At 35.9% G+C, this 17,588-nt stretch overlaps 1 protein-coding gene across 1 annotated transcript; it reads left to right on the top strand.

Moving 5' to 3' along the window:
- The first annotated feature begins 7,453 nt into the window (after nucleotides 1-7,453).
- LOC149690129 (dermonecrotic toxin StSicTox-betaIB1i-like) lies at nucleotides 7,454-13,673 on the top strand. Its single transcript, XM_089869624.1, has 5 exons — nucleotides 7,454-7,569; nucleotides 8,918-9,164; nucleotides 11,159-11,290; nucleotides 11,351-11,705; nucleotides 12,624-13,673. Exons 1-5 carry the CDS (start codon nucleotides 7,492-7,494, stop codon nucleotides 12,859-12,861), a joined length of 1,050 nt encoding a protein of 349 aa, XP_089725750.1. The 5' UTR covers nucleotides 7,454-7,491; the 3' UTR covers nucleotides 12,862-13,673.
- The last annotated feature ends 3,915 nt before the right edge of the window (nucleotides 13,674-17,588 follow it).

The raw sequence follows: 17,588 nt of genomic DNA, 5'->3' as shown, positions 1-17,588 counted from the left end.
ATCTTTGATTTTTCGCTTTTATGGCATAAAAATATGGTATTTAAACAGGCGTTGGTAAGCGGTACCCTGATATATATGTAGGACAGACTCCAAGAATAAAATTTTTTTAAGTTATAAATATTATATAAAAAAAAAGTTATAAATCCAAGATAAAACAATTAATTTTAAATTTTGCGTGCATTTTAATTAAATATTATGAAAATTAAATATCAGCAAAATCCACTGCTTTTCTATTAAATGTTGCGCAAATTTAAATGGTTATCTTTGAGAGTTGATACCAATAAACGTAGATAATTCACTTATCATTAATAAATATAGATAAGACAAGATAGTAATAGTTTTTATCATTAAAACTATTAGAGGCTATCTTTTATTTTGACTTCATTTTCTCACTTTTTACTAAAAGTATTTATAAATCACTTGTACTTAGCAATTTACTTTAAAACTATACAAACATAGATAATTGACTTATCATGAATAATTCTGAATGAATTTGAAGATAAGATAGTAAAAAGTAAGAAAATGAAGTCAAAATAAGAGATAACCTCTAATAATTTTAATGATAAAAAATGTATTACTAAAAGTGCCTGTAAATCTCTTTTAGTTTGAAATTTACCATTAACTGTATAAACATAGATAATTGACTTATCTTGAATTAGTCTGGATAAATTTAAAGATATGATAGTAAAATGTGAGCAAATGAAGTCAAAATGAAAGATAACCTCAAATAGTTTTAATGACAATCTATCTATAAACATTTTACAGTTTGAAATTTATAAATATTCCATAGTCAAATAATTCTTGGTGTACTTTAAACTGTATAAAAAAATGCAATATATATAAATATAACAAAAGTATACACTATAATTTTGTTAATTCAAACTGCAACCTTTAGCGAAAAACCCAAGCAGCAGGGTTAAAAAAAATATAGGGTTAAGGGATTTAAATATGAAAGTCTATGATATGAAGAAGAGAACTAATTTCATACTTAATTGTTCGTTAAATTAAATTCATTCAATTACTTCAAATCTCGTATTTTTATCTCTCTATATAACAATACTCGAGAAAGATGAAAATTTAGTACATAATTTTATCTGGTGGAAAAAGATAAAATTACACGCTTGTTTATTCTAATTTAACCTAACCCAAAACCGGAAGCGCATATATGAAATGAGATACTTAACATATTTAAATTTGCCCATCCAGCTTAGATTACACAGGGTGTTTTTGAAATATCTGTAAGAAATTATGGGGGGTGATATTTGGGCGATTTCGAGTCGATAATGTTGTAGACATTTTACCATCTGGGTCAACGTTTTCAAGTTAAGATTTGAGTGTTTTACGGATGACCCCTTAATTAAGAAACTAAAATAAAATACCAATTAAATCATAACATGAAAACGGTGGCCCTTGGGAAAAACAAACATTTTCGATGCTAAATCGCATAGACCTTAATGTTAAATCAGGGATAGATGTAATTTTAGAAGCAGGAATGGAGAACAGAGTAATCTGGGCGCGCGTCAAAGTCCCGGACCCCTTTCCACTGGACGGGGGGGGGGAAGTACGAAAGAAGAGGCGAGTCATAGCGACAGAGGTGAAAAGGAATTAAGTATTTTTCGCCGTCCCCGTCAGCAACGTCATCAAAACCTAGTTTAAGTGAGCCAATAAGATAATTTAAAATTTTCGTTACGTGTTGGGGGGAGGGGCTCTATACTGGGCTATGAGTCGGACTGAAGTAAATACTAACCGTTCTCCATTCCTGCTTCTAAAATTACATCTATCCCTGGTTAAATAATGTGGGAAACGAATTTTCTAGTACTATTAGAACTTAATTATTCAACATAAACTTCTTGGAAAAAGTAATCAAGCTGATGCAAATTTCAGATAATAATCTTTTGGACTTAGATATTTAAATACTGAACAGAAACATTTTAAAAACTAATAACTTTAGAAATTAGTGATGATTTGGGATTACGGAATAGCTTATTTAAAAGGTGTCATTTAAAACTGTGGGACAAAAACACACGTGCCAGCATTGCCCTGGTTTTGGTGTTAACGTAACTGTCACCTCAATCCGTTAAACACGTGTTAATAACTGTTAAACACGATTCAAAATGTGGTAATCAGGTGATTCACCCTAAATTTTAGTACTTATTCTCTCTTTAACAGTCAAACTTCTTATTATTCAATCGAAAACCTCATACCGGGAAGCAAATATAATGAATAATATTTTATCGCTTATCTCATTTCTGGGAGAAAACCAGAGACACCGAAAATTCTTTGAAATTCAAATACTGTCATTAAAGAAACAACCCCTACTACTATCTAGTTGAGTACGTTTCTGAGTAAGACCACGTAATAGATTTTCCCTTTGAAGAAAAAAAACCCTTTCTTAATGACACGACTTAATTAAAGAGCTTGTTTCATCAGCTAAAGGTTTTAAGAAAAGGACCGAAAGCAGCGCAAGATTTTAGTTTTCAAACATTAGGGTAAGATTCTAACTACTATAATATATATTTCAAAAGTTTATAAGATTGTTCCAAAACCATGACACTACCTATACTTCGTCATGGTAGAGACTTTATTATGAGAGCTAGTTCGAGAACGACAAGCGAGAATTGACTACACTTGGTTAGTTTTGCAGTTCATCTCTCTATTTACTCTGTACTAAGCCTTAACGAGAATCTATGACTTTTATCATACGTCACTTCATTACAATCTCCAGTTTGTAACCAGTGACAAACTTATGGAGCACCTCTTATGAACTTACAGAATTACTCTTTGACCTTAGGTCGTGTGCATGAAAATTTGTGATGCGGCTTTACAAGAACACAAACTAAATCGTTCGTTCAATTAAGCTTTTGACCGCGCCTCAATCAATCTGTGAAGTTTCACCTACGTCACTTCATGACAAGCTCTTAGTAACCAGTGACAAACTTAATGAACTATCTTACGAACTAATGATTTTTGCTATAGTTTGTTTTAATTATTTGTCTGCACCTCTTTAGACGTCCACTCGATTTGACCCAAGGTAAAAACAAAAAGATGCTTATCATTTATCCTTCACCCAACCTGGGGTCAGAGGGCAATTCAAGCCTGGAATTTTTAGCCACATCTTAAGATGTGTAATTGCTATGTGGCTATTAGTTTGACCTGGCTTGAAGTAGTAGTAGTAGTAGCACCAAATATTTCGTTCTCCTCTCAAGGAAGGATGAAAGGGAAAGGCTTGAGAATGAGATATTTTTCGTTGATTCTTTCATTTTTTTAAGGGAGAGGATTATGGCAGTAAGGTAATTGTTGAATAAAATTGTAGTAGTAAGGTTAAGCATCGTCAGTTGATTTTTTCGTATTACAGTTCTTCCTATGTAGGTGAGGCAGAACGAAATATACTGTTTATAATTATAATTCCCAAAACCACCACGATAGATGTAATTTTAACACATAGTGATATCGAGCGTTTATGTCATTTATAAACACAGAATGTTTATTCGACGTGTCATTTATATGAGCTTGGTTCGACTGGAATTTCCTTAAAAGTTCAAGTTTTCCGCCGGGAAGTTCTCGATAGTCGACATTCACGGTAAAAATGACGAAAAAAGAATTATTTTCCTCAAAGTAATATCGGTGAACGCGTTAACTTTGTGTTGTTATATTTTTGAAGGTAAACTCGAGGTAACGTAAAGAATATTTTGGTGCTTTCTTTAAACTATTTACTTAACTTCCTCTGGGATTCAAAGATTTAAGGAAGTGTAGTTCTTAAACTTTTTTTATAATACCGGTTGGCATCATAACCAAAAATAGTTTTTAAGAAAATAAAAATTCGCTTTTTTTTTTCTCTCTTGATTTGCAGGCTAAAATGACGTAACTCAAACTTTAACGATACAGCGATTTTCAATTATTAACACTAGATAACTCTATATACCGGGTGTTTCTGATAAATCTGGCATAAATTAAGGGGGATGTTCTTCGAGCGATTTTGAGTTGAAAATGCAATTTCTATGACATTTTGCCGCCCAGGCCACTGTTTTCGAGTTATGATTTGAGTGATTTAGGGATGACCCCTTAATTAAATTAATATTGTATTTCAGTTTCTTAATTAAATTTAAGGGGTCATACGTAAAATACTCCAATCTTAAGTTGAAAACAGTGGCCTGGACGACAAAATGTCATAGAACATTTTCCACTCAAAATTGATCATAGGACATCCCCTTAGCTTATCAGAAATACCCTGTATTTACCACGCGATCGGATTAAAAATAACTACAATATAGTTAAATTGCTTAGCGAAGTTTCTTTTTTCAATACACGGTCATTGTTATGTGGCATTATGTTTCGCGGATATCTGTCCTACATTCCCAAAATTACCAGTTTTAAAATATGGTAACAGGCTCCAAAATCTAAATTTATCAAAAACTCTTAAGTTACTGTTTACTTAATAAAAACATTATTGAAAAGGAATATAATTAGATTTAAATAAAATATTTTCATTAACTTAAAAGAAAAGTTTCATTTTAAAAAAAATGAAGCTGCATGAAATTATCGAGTCCTTTTTTCAATTATGTAATTTTGCGCAAGGTAGAAAATGCATTAATAGTCAAATATTTAAAAGTAAAATTAATTTATAGTGCCAATTTGTTTTGTTCAAGTTTGAGGTAACATTTAGTAATTAGGATTATTCTCATGAAAATAGAAATGGATTACATTGTCGAAAGTTTTAATCCAGTATTTTTAGTGGTAGACCGAACCAGGGCAAAGAAATGCGAATTTAGATTTCCTAGTAAGTTAGTTACTGTTTTGTTGTAATTTATTGTAAGTAACAGTTGAACTTCCAAAGGCTCAGAGTGCCAAGTATACTATATTAACCGACTAAAATTACGGGTACGCAATAAACCTGTAATTTACGTAACATCTGTGCTTTAGGACAGGTTGCGGTGCCTATAAATTCCATCAGCAATACATACAGCTAATTGGAATCATTGTGTAGCCATTTTTTCAAAGTATCTAAGCGTATCTTGTAGGAAGAGCTAGACTAATCATTTTATGTGACGAATTTTAGTTCGCGAATAGTTTTAGCTTGCCCTAGAAGGCTGAAAATGAGCAGGAACGTTATTCATGAATAGTAGGCGCGTACTAAGAAAGATTTTCCAATCCGCCGCCATCTTAACAAATGGCGCTCAGAAATGTGAAAATTCTTCTCTATGCAACTAAGTCCGCGCGTTTCAAACGATTTCACAAATATTTAATACACTGGTTTCCTTTAACCTATAGACGAGCTGAATGGTCTTTTGGGTTCGATTTGTTAATTGCCATATTTTTAAATGGCAGCCTGAAATTAAAAACCCTTCTTAATGGAATAATGAAAAGTAATAAAAAATGTCCCGACGGGCTGACGGGCAACGCCGAGTGCCTTCACTCCTAGGGTGCTACAAAAAATATTAGTCATCAGTAAAATCAGTGAGCACAAAAATAGTATTGGATTTGTGCTCCCTGGTAAAATCTACCCATTCTTTATACCATTTTGATGTTAGTTCTTATAACACGCTAGTAACGCCGCGGGTAACACCTAGTGGAATATATGGGTGCTAGTAACGCCGCGGGTAACACCTAGTGGAATATATGGGTGCTAGTAACGCCGCGGGTAACACCTAGTGGAATATATGGGTACACAATGATTCCCAATACCTGTATTTATTCCTGCTTCCATTCATACCCAACTATGAATAAGATTGACGCAATTTATAAATGTAACTGTTACGTATTGTACCTAAAAAATATATTAAGTAACAAAAATGTGGAGTTGCAACATATTAGCTCATATTATGTTCGAGATAAGGATTTAAAAGTCCCTTGGTACAGTTTCGCCTTCACCGTGAAATTTTGAATAAAAACATTTGGTATCTATTTTTGAGTCGTCGATTATGCGAACGAGCGCGCGAAATTATTTCCTGCTGCTGGCGAAGAATTTTATTTCCCTCCCGATATGGCACCCAACGTTAAGTCCTTTAAGTTCCCTTTACATCCGAAGGCGGATATCTGCCATTTGTTAATCTCGATCTATCAACCCGGAGCATTTTATTTTGAAGGATATGCTTTTTATAGATTCCTTTTGACATTATTAATGAAAAGCAGCCGGTTTCGATCTCGGTTTATAGTGAAAGTAATTGTTCAAAACGAAAGAAAGAAAATTATTTTTGTTGCTTATCTATTAAGTATAAAGTAGATGAAACGAATGTTATGGAATGTTCTAAACGTGTGACCAAGTTTGGCATATTTATATATTATTTAAAAGTTTTAAAATTGTGACAACGCACGGATATATAAATTGTATATAGATCACTAAACACTGGCTTACTTTCGATTTTGTTTCAATCGAAATGTTCAAATTTTGATTTTGCGAGTTTAGCTCAAAGATGCAATAAATTGAAAATTTTATTTTGATTTTTCGATTGAAAGAACGCATAAATAATTAATATGTCAATTTGAACTCTGTTTATATCTACAATATTAAAGAGGTTACGAGCAATTAAGTTTCTGTGATGGCGCGTAATGGACACTACACCTTAGACTTTCCCGCAAAGCACTGGGAGCACCCCTATTGGACTAATCTGTCAGGTGGTACTAGGCGTCCAATAGAGAGGGGTACTTCCCAATGCTTCGCGGGAAAGCGTGAAGTGTTCATTACGGAAATGTAATTTCTTGTATCTTCTTTGTAATTTAAAATCAATAGGCGTTGAATGTTCAATTTAAACTTGCGAGGGTTTGCTTAATTAATGGTTGATTCTATCAGGGATAGATCTAATTTTAGAAGCAGGAATGGAGAACGGTTAGAATTTATTTCAGTCCGACTCATAGCCCAGTATAGAGCCCCTCACTCCAACACGTAACGAAAATTTTCAATTATCTTATTGGTTCACTTAAACTACGTTCTGATGACGTTGCTGACGGGGACGACGAAAAATACGTGATTCCTTTTTACCTCGTCACTATCTTCTTTCATACCCCTCCGTCCCGTGGAAGGGGGTCCGGGACTTTGACGCGCGCCCAGATTACTCTGTTCTTCATTCCTACTTCTAAAATTAAATCTTTTCCTGATTCTATGAAAAACTATTATCTTATCGATTTGAAGGGACCCAAAAGATTTTTTTTTTTTTTTTAATAAAATTCCCGCTTTTCAATTTTCGTGATTGTATTCCTTTTAAATAGTCTGCTTCGCTGCTTTTAGGAACCTCCGAGACTCTACCTGAACGCTTGAAACGAAATACTTTCCTTCCAACTTTCTCATAATTAAGAGAAAACAATTTCTATCAACATTTCCGTTTCATTTACTTCTATTATTAAAACAGGTCGTGCGAGAATATTTAGTAGGAAGAGAATTTAAAGAAAGCTTTGGGGATTTGAGAAGGAAATGATCATATCATTAGTTTCATTTCTCTCCGTTTTTTAAACATTATGCAGAATACAGAACGGAAGACGAGGAGGCACCCGCACTGAATGATGGCTGCCAGATACCATAGTACCGAGAAAAATATTCTAGTCATTGTAACTTTTCATCTTATATTATTATTTCAAGTAAGTTGTATTTAATATTTATCAACCATTTAAATTTTAATTTGGTCACGCCTTTCGGAAGTGTTTATGGGTAAATGATAACAATAGTTCCATGACCTATGTCTTCCATTGTATGGTAATTTACAATCGCGTAATTGGCTGTTTACACTCATTATTACGATGTTACTAATATTAGAAGTAAAATTTAATATTACATTTAAAATATACCATAGAAAAGGGACCATTTTCTAATCAGACGCGAGCAAAATGAAGTTCTTCTGTGGCTTTTCCAATGTTATTGCGCACTTTAATGCTGTACAATATTAAATAATTATTTTATTTTCGTTGATAATTATTAAACAACGTATATTTTAAATATGGCAAAGAACATCGCGATTTCTTGTTGGATACTACTTAACGAATTGTGAATATTTTTCTGGATTAAGGATTTAAAAAAATTCTTAACCGTGTTGAAAGGTCAGAGGTTCTTAAAACGGCGTGTCATATTTCTTTGTACCAAAACAGTGGTTTCTCGTATCAGCGATAGCCAATAAAATTCTTCTTATAGGTACAACACCCATTTTCATAACTGGGATGACTGCAATTAAAAACTTAAACTAACCTCATCTAGACAAACGTTATCTGACCTGTCCTAATACCACTGGGATTCAATTAAGACTCATATTCCCTAAAGGCTTTGACTCTACACCTTATACCATAAATTCATAAGATATCTTCCATGAGTATGACACTACATATACTTCATAATGCTAGAGAGCTACTGATAGCTGGTCCGAGTACGACGCAAGAATTGACTACACTCGGTTTTTGCAGTCCATCTTCCTATTTAGTCTGTAGTAAGCCTTTGGCAGTGCCTCAACAGGCGTCGCTTTACGAGAATCTATGACGTTTCAACTACGTCACTTCATGACAAGATCTCAGTAACCAGTTACAAACTTATAGATCATATCTTATGTACTTATGCTAATACTTAAAAACAACGCAATTTTGAATATCAGCTTATTTCATAATCGTCAATTTAAAAATTTACTTTCATAATAACGCTGCTTTATATAAGAGGTCAAACCGCTTTTTTATGTAAACGCTAATGTACCTTCATTTAGAGTACGTGTAGTTAAATATTATAATGTCTCGGGGATAAGTCGAAATTGTTATTCTACGTTTTGAAAGGGGGCCATGAGGTAAAGGATTTATGTTGTTTTACATGACTCACAATCTCTGGTAGATAGTAAACACTTACATTTAATATCCCAGGGCTATGCTATTAATTGTTTCGCTCCCAATAAACCTCCAATTTGAAATGAAATTAACTATTAAATAATAGTATCATGTCACATTGCATTTTCAGGTAACAGGTAGTCAGCGAGATGAACGCCGTCCATTGTACAACATAGCGCACATGGTCAACTCCATATCGGAAGTTGGATATTATTTAGACAAGGGTGCCAACGCAGTCGAATCAGACATAACATTCCTACCAAGTGGCGAGGCTAAATGGGTCTTTCACGGGGCACCCTGCGATTGCTTTAGAATGTGCCAAAAAAGGGAGGACTTTGCGAGGTACCTGAATTACATCAGGGTCATAACTACGCCAGGTAAGTCTAACAACACATAGTTGAAGATCTCTTGTAGATTTCGCGATTGTTTACCACCAGATTAAACAAACTCAATTAATTGAATATAGACATTAGTGGCATTATAAAAGTTTATTTGTATAGGACTAGGGAAGTTACTTATAAATGGTTAGCTAATGATTCATAACGTTATGGTGTTATTAAGAGATACAGGGGGATTTTATAGGTCTGTTTGGATCAAAATGATTAGAAAGTGTCATCATTTAGGCTCCCAAACCTTTGCCCCTAAAACAAAGAAATAGTCACACAAGTGAAGTAATTAGTATTAATTTGCTATAGTGTAGGCACACTTCTACCCATTTAATAGTAGACTTCTGCTGGATAAAGGTTCTGCACCATTCTTAGTTTGAAGACTTAAGGCTCTATCAGACGATCCAACTTTTTGACTCAGCTCGATGGGTCAAAAGATTGTATCAACTTGCCTAACTTTTGAAGAGAAAAGTGAAGTAAATCCTTCCTTTTCACACGACTAAACTTTTACCGCCAAATGGAACTTTTTAAGCGCCACCCACCTTGGCACTTGCGAAATAACCCGCGAAAAAGGCTTTTTTTTGTAATTCATTTTGATTGGCTGGGAAATGAAATTAAAAAGTTGAGTCAGCAAAAATTGGATCTCAACTCATCCAGCGTCTATTCACACGATCCAACTACTTGATTCAACTCAAGTTGACCCATCAAGCTGAGTCAAAAAGTTGGATCGTCTATTTTTTTATTTATGCCCAATGTTTGGGAACCTATACCTCCAAAACTAAATGTTGTAGACCCCTTGTTCTTTGACACTTTCCACTCAGTTTGACCAGGGATAGATAGACTTTTTTAAGACGGAATTCCCAACGGTTAATATTTACTTCAGTCCGACTCATAGACGAGTACATAGCCCCTTCCTTCAACACGTAACCAAAAAATTAAATTTTCTTATTGGCTCACTAAAACTACGTATTGGTGACGTTGCTGACAAGGAGGGCCAATAATACGTAATTCCTGTTTACATCTGTCGCTATGACTACGACCCCTCTTGCGTTGTACCAGAGCCCACTCGATCCGCGCTCCCGGACGCTGCGCTGCTCGCGCTATATAGCGCGAGCAGCTTACGTCGTGATGCGCGTGATCGAGTGGGCTATGGTTGTACAGAAAAGCATCTTTACAGGGGTTCAAAATGAAGCTGTCTAAAAGCAAGGGTACGGAAATTATTCGGGAATTGTTTTTAATAGCAATTAAGAGGTAGGGAATTTATTGCCGGTGTTTTGGATTTGGAGTACATCTGTAAGGGTGAAAAGTGTTCGCTAATTCTTTCTAAAGCCAATCATGTCTACTATCCTCATAATTTTGTAAGCGAATTTGATGAAGTTAACCAAGGCTTAGTGAATGGCCAGGAGTTTTGTGAGCTTAGTGTTTGGTTAAAACCTGTTCGTGTTGTAATATCTATGAAGGCTTTTAAAGCATCACTACAACTTCATCAAAGAGAAATAAATCGTATTTCAAAATGTGTTTTGGTTTCAAGCCCTATGTCTTGTGTTACTTCCATTTTTAAACAATGTTCTTTCAAAAATTACAATCGGAGCCCAATCCATTCCAACTTGGCAGACGACGTTTATTTGACCCGGATATACATACAACGCCATAATGAAAATAAGACCCGCCTCTTCTTTCATACCCCCCGTCACGGGTAAGGGGGTCGTGGACTAGGACGCGCACCCGAATAACCCTGTTACCCATTCCGTCTTAAAAAAGTCTATCTATCCCTGGTTTGACCCTATGAACACATTCTTTAATTTATGGCTGACTTATCAGGGCTAAGTTAGCTTAAGCTTTATGTAAAGTGTTTACTCATCGATACAGTTTCCCTATGTCGAATCAAATAGAATCCACACTAACCTACTAGCGGTCTGTTGAAATGTTTTAATCCCATATACCCTGATTTAACACTAATTATATACACAAATTTCTCGATATAGGAAATCCGAAATTCAGAAAAGAGTTGGTCCTACTCTTCCTGGACTTAAAAGTATCCAATTTACCTGCCAGTGCTAAGTACAAAGCTGGGGAGAGTTTAGGCGAGAAGCTCCACAAACATCTATGGAATGATGGTAAGAATAATAAGATATGACATATAGTCTATGATCGCTGACATTTCAATGTAATTTCAGGGCAGAACGTAGGTAACATCTACGTTCTACTTTCTATCGGACACACGGCCGACTCCGATGTGGTGAGAGGGGTACGACGCAAACTAGTCGGCAAATACTCGGCCGAAGTATTGGACAAGTACGTGGGATGGGACGTGGGTTTGAACGACAGAGTCAAAGACATAGACGGTCTTTGGGAGCGACTTGGGGTCGCACGCAATGTTTGGTTAGGTGACGGGATCACCAACTGCGTTAGTTTCTTCAGTAATAACAATCGTTTGAAGGAAGCAATACAAGAAAGAGAGAGAAACCCCAGATTTAACAAAGTTTACAGATGGACAGTAGATTTCACATTCTCTATAAAGTACACTTTAAGGTAGGTGCTTGAATCTAGATTTGAAATTTTCGTGCTTTTTGCAGTTCTACTCTGTATAAATCAAGTCCAGGAATATGAAACTTTAAAGGAAAAGATCCCGGTTATACACATTATGCCTTTAAAGAACGTCCTTTTTCTAAATATAAAAAGGAAAAATAATGGCAAAAAAATTAATTGATCCTTATTACAAAATAACTAGCATTTAATTGGTCTTAAAAACGAGGACTAGTGCCTCGCCATTTTGGAGGCGTCTGCTAACTGGAACCCCTTACCGCTACGGGACTTGTTGAATCAATCCCGTGTGGGTTCTGGCTAGCAAAAGACTCTAAATATGGCGAGGCAGTAACCTGTGTTTTTAAGACCAAATAAATAGTAATTACTTTTAAATAAGAGATCATCTATTTTTTTAATATTTTCCCTTCTATTTTTAGAAAAAAAAAACCGTTCTTTTAAGGTATGTTGCCTGAACCTTTCCTTTAATACCACGTATAATGATCGGATTCAATCTGTGACCAATAGACTATTACAATAATTTGGATAAGCAAAGATCACAGGTATGCGGTTGCCTTCTTCTTGCCAAGAAGAACCGCTAGATACAGTACGAGTTGCGTGTTGTGAACTCGGGATCCGTCCGTCTGGTGTTGCTCCTTGGCACTAGGGAAATAACCTAAGAGAGCGGCATCTCTCCTGTGTGTTGGTTTCTCTGCATGTAATTCATGGAATGCTCTATAAAGCAGAGTTTGAGAGTTTTTCACTCATGTCGCGGAATGTTAACTTCATTTCTTTTCTCTTTGAAACGGGACAACTACACTTATTATCGCTAAGCCCGATTTATCTCAGTAGCGGGGATAAAATTTGCCAATTTCAAATCGTTTTTTAATCAAACTAACCCATTGCTACTTTCTAATTTTTGTACAGATTGGGAATAGATGGCATTATCACAAATCATCCGGAACGAGTTCTGAGCATCTCAAAGGAATCGGAATTCGTCGACAAGTACAGGTTGGCTACGAAAGAAGACAACCCGTGGGAGACATTGGACAATAACGTCAAATCTAAAAGAAAAAATGCACCAAGTCTAGATTTATTCGCCTCAACAGTCAGTGAGGCTGCTAAGTCATTCTGGCAGTTTGTAAAAGACGGAACGAGGCTCTAAAAGTAGACTAGTCTAAAATATGGCAAACCAGAAGTTCATTTGACGAAATTCTTATCTTCCTTCGAAAAAAATAACTCCCAGAAAAGAAAATCAAATGGCTCTCTTGTTGTCAGCCGTAGACCCTTTTCAAAATAGAGTCTGGTGTTTGTCCACCTTGTGTTCTTAAGCCTGAACATCCAGTATGCGCAATCAAAGACTAAAGATGTGGTCTTATATAGAAGGACTTTGGTGTAGGTATAACTTTGAAGTACATGGTCCTAGTATCTAACGCCTATACATACACCCATGGTCTATACATACAAGTACGCGAGTGGGAACCTGTTCGGGCCAGGGAAACGATATAGGGGAGATCTCATTGATCCACTACGTTAGTTTAGAAGAGAGAACGCGTCACGCCATCGTTGTTGAAAAGGTCAGGGCATTCTGATAAACAAACAGGTGTATAAAGTAGACTCTTTCGCGAGGTAAATTGAGCAGCCCATCGTAGAGACTTGTGATCCGAGAAAATGGATCCATTTTGCCCCTCATCAATACTCCACAGAATTGTTCGTATTGCGCGCGAGAAGCCATAATTTTGGATACTTCAGATCTTAATGAATGTGACACACCTATGATCCCTAGAAGAAGACGAGGGAATGACTCATGAGGGAGGAAACTTCCCAAGATAGGAATGTCGCGTAATGAACTTCTGGGTTTTCTTGCATTGCTGCACGCACCCTTAGAATCGCCCAAAAATGTGCGACAGAAACGGTTTTCAAATTAAAATCGATGTAGTTTTATAATTTTCGAGTCAGTATATAGTTAATAGTTCATGTTTTATCCTACAATTCAATAATAAATTTGTTTTTAATATTACATGTCTTTCGTTCATCTTATTTAACATAATTTTGCTTTGTAGAAAAGCCGAGACTTACACAGCAGCTACCTTACAGCAAACCTTTCACCAGTATTCGAAAGAATTTTTTAGAAAAATCCATTGTTTGGCTTGGTTTTCTACGAAATTCGCAACCGAAAACAAACAAGGCGTAAAGCAAAACGCTCGAAGACTGCAGAATTAGTAAAGTTCATCCTCCCCCTTCCCAAAAAAGAGTTCTTAATGATGGCTTCTAGCTTAAAAAGATGTGCCCTAACCCTTGCTTTAACCGAATCTAGATTTACTCCGTGGAGTTATGTAATAGCCAACAGTCATTTCTTAAAATTATGTGGCACTCAAATGATATTTATTATGTAAGGGAGCCACTGTATAGCTTTTGGACGTAAAAAAAACGCAAACAGAAGACATGCCAGCCCAAGTCGAACGTTTGTTTGTCATTAACTTAATAATACCATTATTTTATAAACATTGGCCCATTTCTCTAGCTGTCCTATTCCCAAGGCACGGCTGTTGGCAGGCGGTCTTATTGATTTCAATTAATTTTAATGAACTTCTACATTCACATCGTTATATTTATCATCCAGATAATGGCAATGCAATTTACGGGGAACACGGTTAAAATTGGGCGAGAGTCAAGCGGACTTCTCAGTTGTTCGTATTTTATCGAATGCGTTTGCATGAAAGCTACTTACACTCTTACAGCACGAAATATATATATAAAGTACGAAACCTTCGCAAGAATTAATTGATTTTTGGTGTTAGTCTTTGTAATTCTTAATGAATCTTTGACTATTGGTTTAGATTTCGATTCCATTTACAAGGGGTAAGTGAAATTAACTTTTATTGTTAGTGTTACAAAAATAACTGTATCGCTAAACAGTTCTATCTCGCGCTTATTATTTGGTCTCGGGACAGTTTGATCTCGCGTGTATTATTCCGTCTCGGGACAGTTTGATCTCGCGTGTATTATTCCGTCTCGGGACAGTTTGATCTTGCGCCTATTATTTGGTCTCGGGACAGTTTGATCTCGCGTTTATTGTTCCGTCTCGGGACAGTTTTATCTCGCGCCTATTATTTGGTCTCTGGACAGTTTGATCTCGCGCCTATAATTTGGTCTCTGGACAGTTTGATCTCGCGCTTATTATTCGGTCTCGGGACAGTTTGATCTCGCGCTTATTATTTGGTCCCAGGACAGTTTATAGGCTTGTTTAACTAATTTTCCAACCAACTTAGGCCCGAACTACCTGTAAACTGGTTTGCAGGCTCTAATCTTTTGAAGGTTACTGCTTTCTGCTAGTTGTTAAAGGACCAATGGTGTGAGAGTCCCTTTTTTCGGTTCCGAGTATCAACAAAATTCAATATCGAGTATCAAAAATTCTTTCGCGTATCGAGTATTTCTATTTGTTCAAATTAGGTTTTTTTGATTATTTATCGAGTCCCAATTATTTGTTTCTCGAATATCATTCCAGTGTTTTTTTGGAAAATAACGAAGATGTTCTAATATCTAATAAGTTTAAAAGATCATTAGCTGCAGTGAAAAATTATAGATCAAACAGGTTATTTTCAAAATGAGCGCTCATGAGCACATCGTTTGCTAAAGCTAGCCTATTTGTTTAGCATTTAAGAAGTTAAAAAGCTTTCTATTTAGCCAAGAGCTGTTTTGAATTTGGACTACAAAATGATTGTGAGTGACTCATAATTTTTAAGCGATATGACACAACTGCTAGCCTCAAATCATAATAATGACTGTTCTGGACATTTCAATATCGGTTTTATGGAGGTATTTTAAATATTGTGGATAAAATTTATTTTGAAAGAGTAACGTATTTTCACGTAACTTGGCTAACGCAGACTCCATTTCTGAAAGTAAACAAAACAAGTGACGATAATTTCGTCATCCGAGGTTATGAATTTGAAATTTTGAAATCACTTTCGACATATTTTAACTTCACGTAAGTGGCCACGAAATAAAACCCGCCAGCTTTTTTCTAAGGTTCTTTGAAGTTGTGAAATGTATTCACCGTCGTGTTTTCAAACATTCAGTTACAGTGTGACAAAAATATCCAACTATGATTTTGGAACTTTGTTAGCGAATAAAACATGGACTGGACTTGTCGGTCTTTTGGTTAGAAAAGTAAGAGTTAGCCCTACTTTACAGTAGAGCGGTTTACACATAAATAATAAAACCACGAGTGTTAAACTTAAAGGCCGACTTCCAGCGAAAAGGGTTCTAGCGAACTCAAAACCGAGCATTGAGACTAACAATGAAGCGACCGTGCCGATTTTCGAAGCCCCGCTGGGTCAGAAGTTGGAAGGGTTCTCGCTAACTGAAAGCAGTGCAATGTGGTCCTAACTGAAGATGAACAAAAGAAATCCTATTAAATTTATTTCCTCTCGAATTTTTGCTTTCCCCCGAAGGAAATTCTCTATTGTGTATCTTCAGTTCGCTAGAACCACATTGCAAGGCTTTCAGTTAGCTAAAACCCTTCCAGCTTCTGACCCAGCGGGGCTTCGAAAATCGGAACGGTCGCTCCATTGTTAGTCTCGATGCTCAGTTTTCAGTTCGCTAGAACTTTTCTCGATGGAAGTCGGCCTTTAATGTTCACTTAACAAACTGTGTCAATTTCAAAAACGTTTTCTTTTTTTCAATAACATTTTCATGGTTTCTTCAAATAGCAAATTATGCTAAAAACACAATTTTAAAATGAGACAATTAACCTAAATTATTCTTCTGTTGAATTAAAATTTCCGTTTTACTAGGTGTGGTTATGTAACCAGATCTAGCTTGCGATGGTGTTGCGTGTGTGTGTGTTTGTGGTCCCGGGTAGAAAGCGATAAAGACATGATCCACTACCACCGCGGAGCTCTTAATATGAAAGAATTGCGAAAGGAAGTAAATTAGCGCTATGGTAGTTTACAGCAGATTTCCTTACTTCGGATGGACGTAAAACAAATTTGTCGGGGCGCTTATTAAGCAAAGATCCTCTTGCGGCTCTTGTTGGTATTGGGAAAGAAAGCACATTGGCAGAGTAAACGAATTCAGCCGGTTAAATTTCGGCAACCATCAAGTTGTATTAAAGCCGATTTGTTGAAAGTGTGTAAATTCGAATTATTTTTTCTATATTCCGGTTTTGGAGGTTAGTGCCGGGGGACAGGGAACACTGGAACAGTAGCTAGAATGAGATATTATTTTTCAGGCAGAAAGGGTGGATTGCAGTTTTTTAGCCACATCGATATACGATAGGCTCTTAATTTGACCCGAGCCGTAACAGGAAGTTGTGGCCGGGGTTTAAACTTTCTTTATCGTTAGTGTTTAGCCGAGTGTTTAGCTTAAAAGGATCTCGATAGTACCTCAACCCATCCATAGGCGGAACTGAGCTCGGTTAAATTCGAGCCTCTTTGAAATCAATCTTTCCATACCAAAAATTACTATCTACTTAAACGCCTCGTTAACGATTGTTGCCGTTGTTCTGGGTGGACATCGCTACCACTACTCAAACCAATAATATATCAAATGTTCTTAACATTATCTTAGCAAAACCTCAGCCAATGTTATGACTGTTCTATTTTGTCCATGCAGGAAATAGATTTGGGTTTCGGTTTACTATCTATAACAGGAAAGCGATTTCAAGTCATCGATTTTTCACATCCGTATTATAGCGATAAAGCAACATTTCACGTCAAATCGGGGAAGACAGCTTACATCGATGGTCATTTTTTCTTAAACCGTTTGATCTCTTGGTAAGATCTTAAAAAAAACGACCATGCAAAGTTTTCTCGCCTCTCGTAACTTTAATTACTTAAACTTTTAGACTTGGATAATTTTTCTATCTTACCCATTTTTAATTGCTTT

The sequence above is a fragment of the Phalangium opilio genome, unplaced genomic scaffold, assembly GCF_054372755.1.
Source record: "Phalangium opilio isolate 3A_F unplaced genomic scaffold, DU_Popi_V2 ptg000031l_1, whole genome shotgun sequence".
NCBI classification, from domain to species: Eukaryota; Metazoa; Arthropoda; class Arachnida; order Opiliones; family Phalangiidae; genus Phalangium; species Phalangium opilio.
The sequence above is the reverse complement of the archived record's forward strand: the minus strand, read 5'-3'. Positions and strand labels throughout refer to the sequence as shown.

What these genes read in the sequence shown, in the direction of transcription:
- LOC149690129 (XM_089869624.1), top strand. Translation starts at nt 7,492, where the DNA reads ATGATGGCTGCCAGATACCATAGTACCGAGAAAAATATTCTAGTCATT. An exon ending in CAGGGTCATAACTACGCCAG is followed by an intron (nt 9,165 to 11,158) that starts GTAAGTCTAACA and finishes TTCTCGATATAG; the next exon opens with GAAATCCGAAATTCAGAAAA. An exon ending in TCTATAAAGTACACTTTAAG is followed by an intron (nt 11,706 to 12,623) that starts GTAGGTGCTTGA and finishes ATTTTTGTACAG; the next exon opens with ATTGGGAATAGATGGCATTA.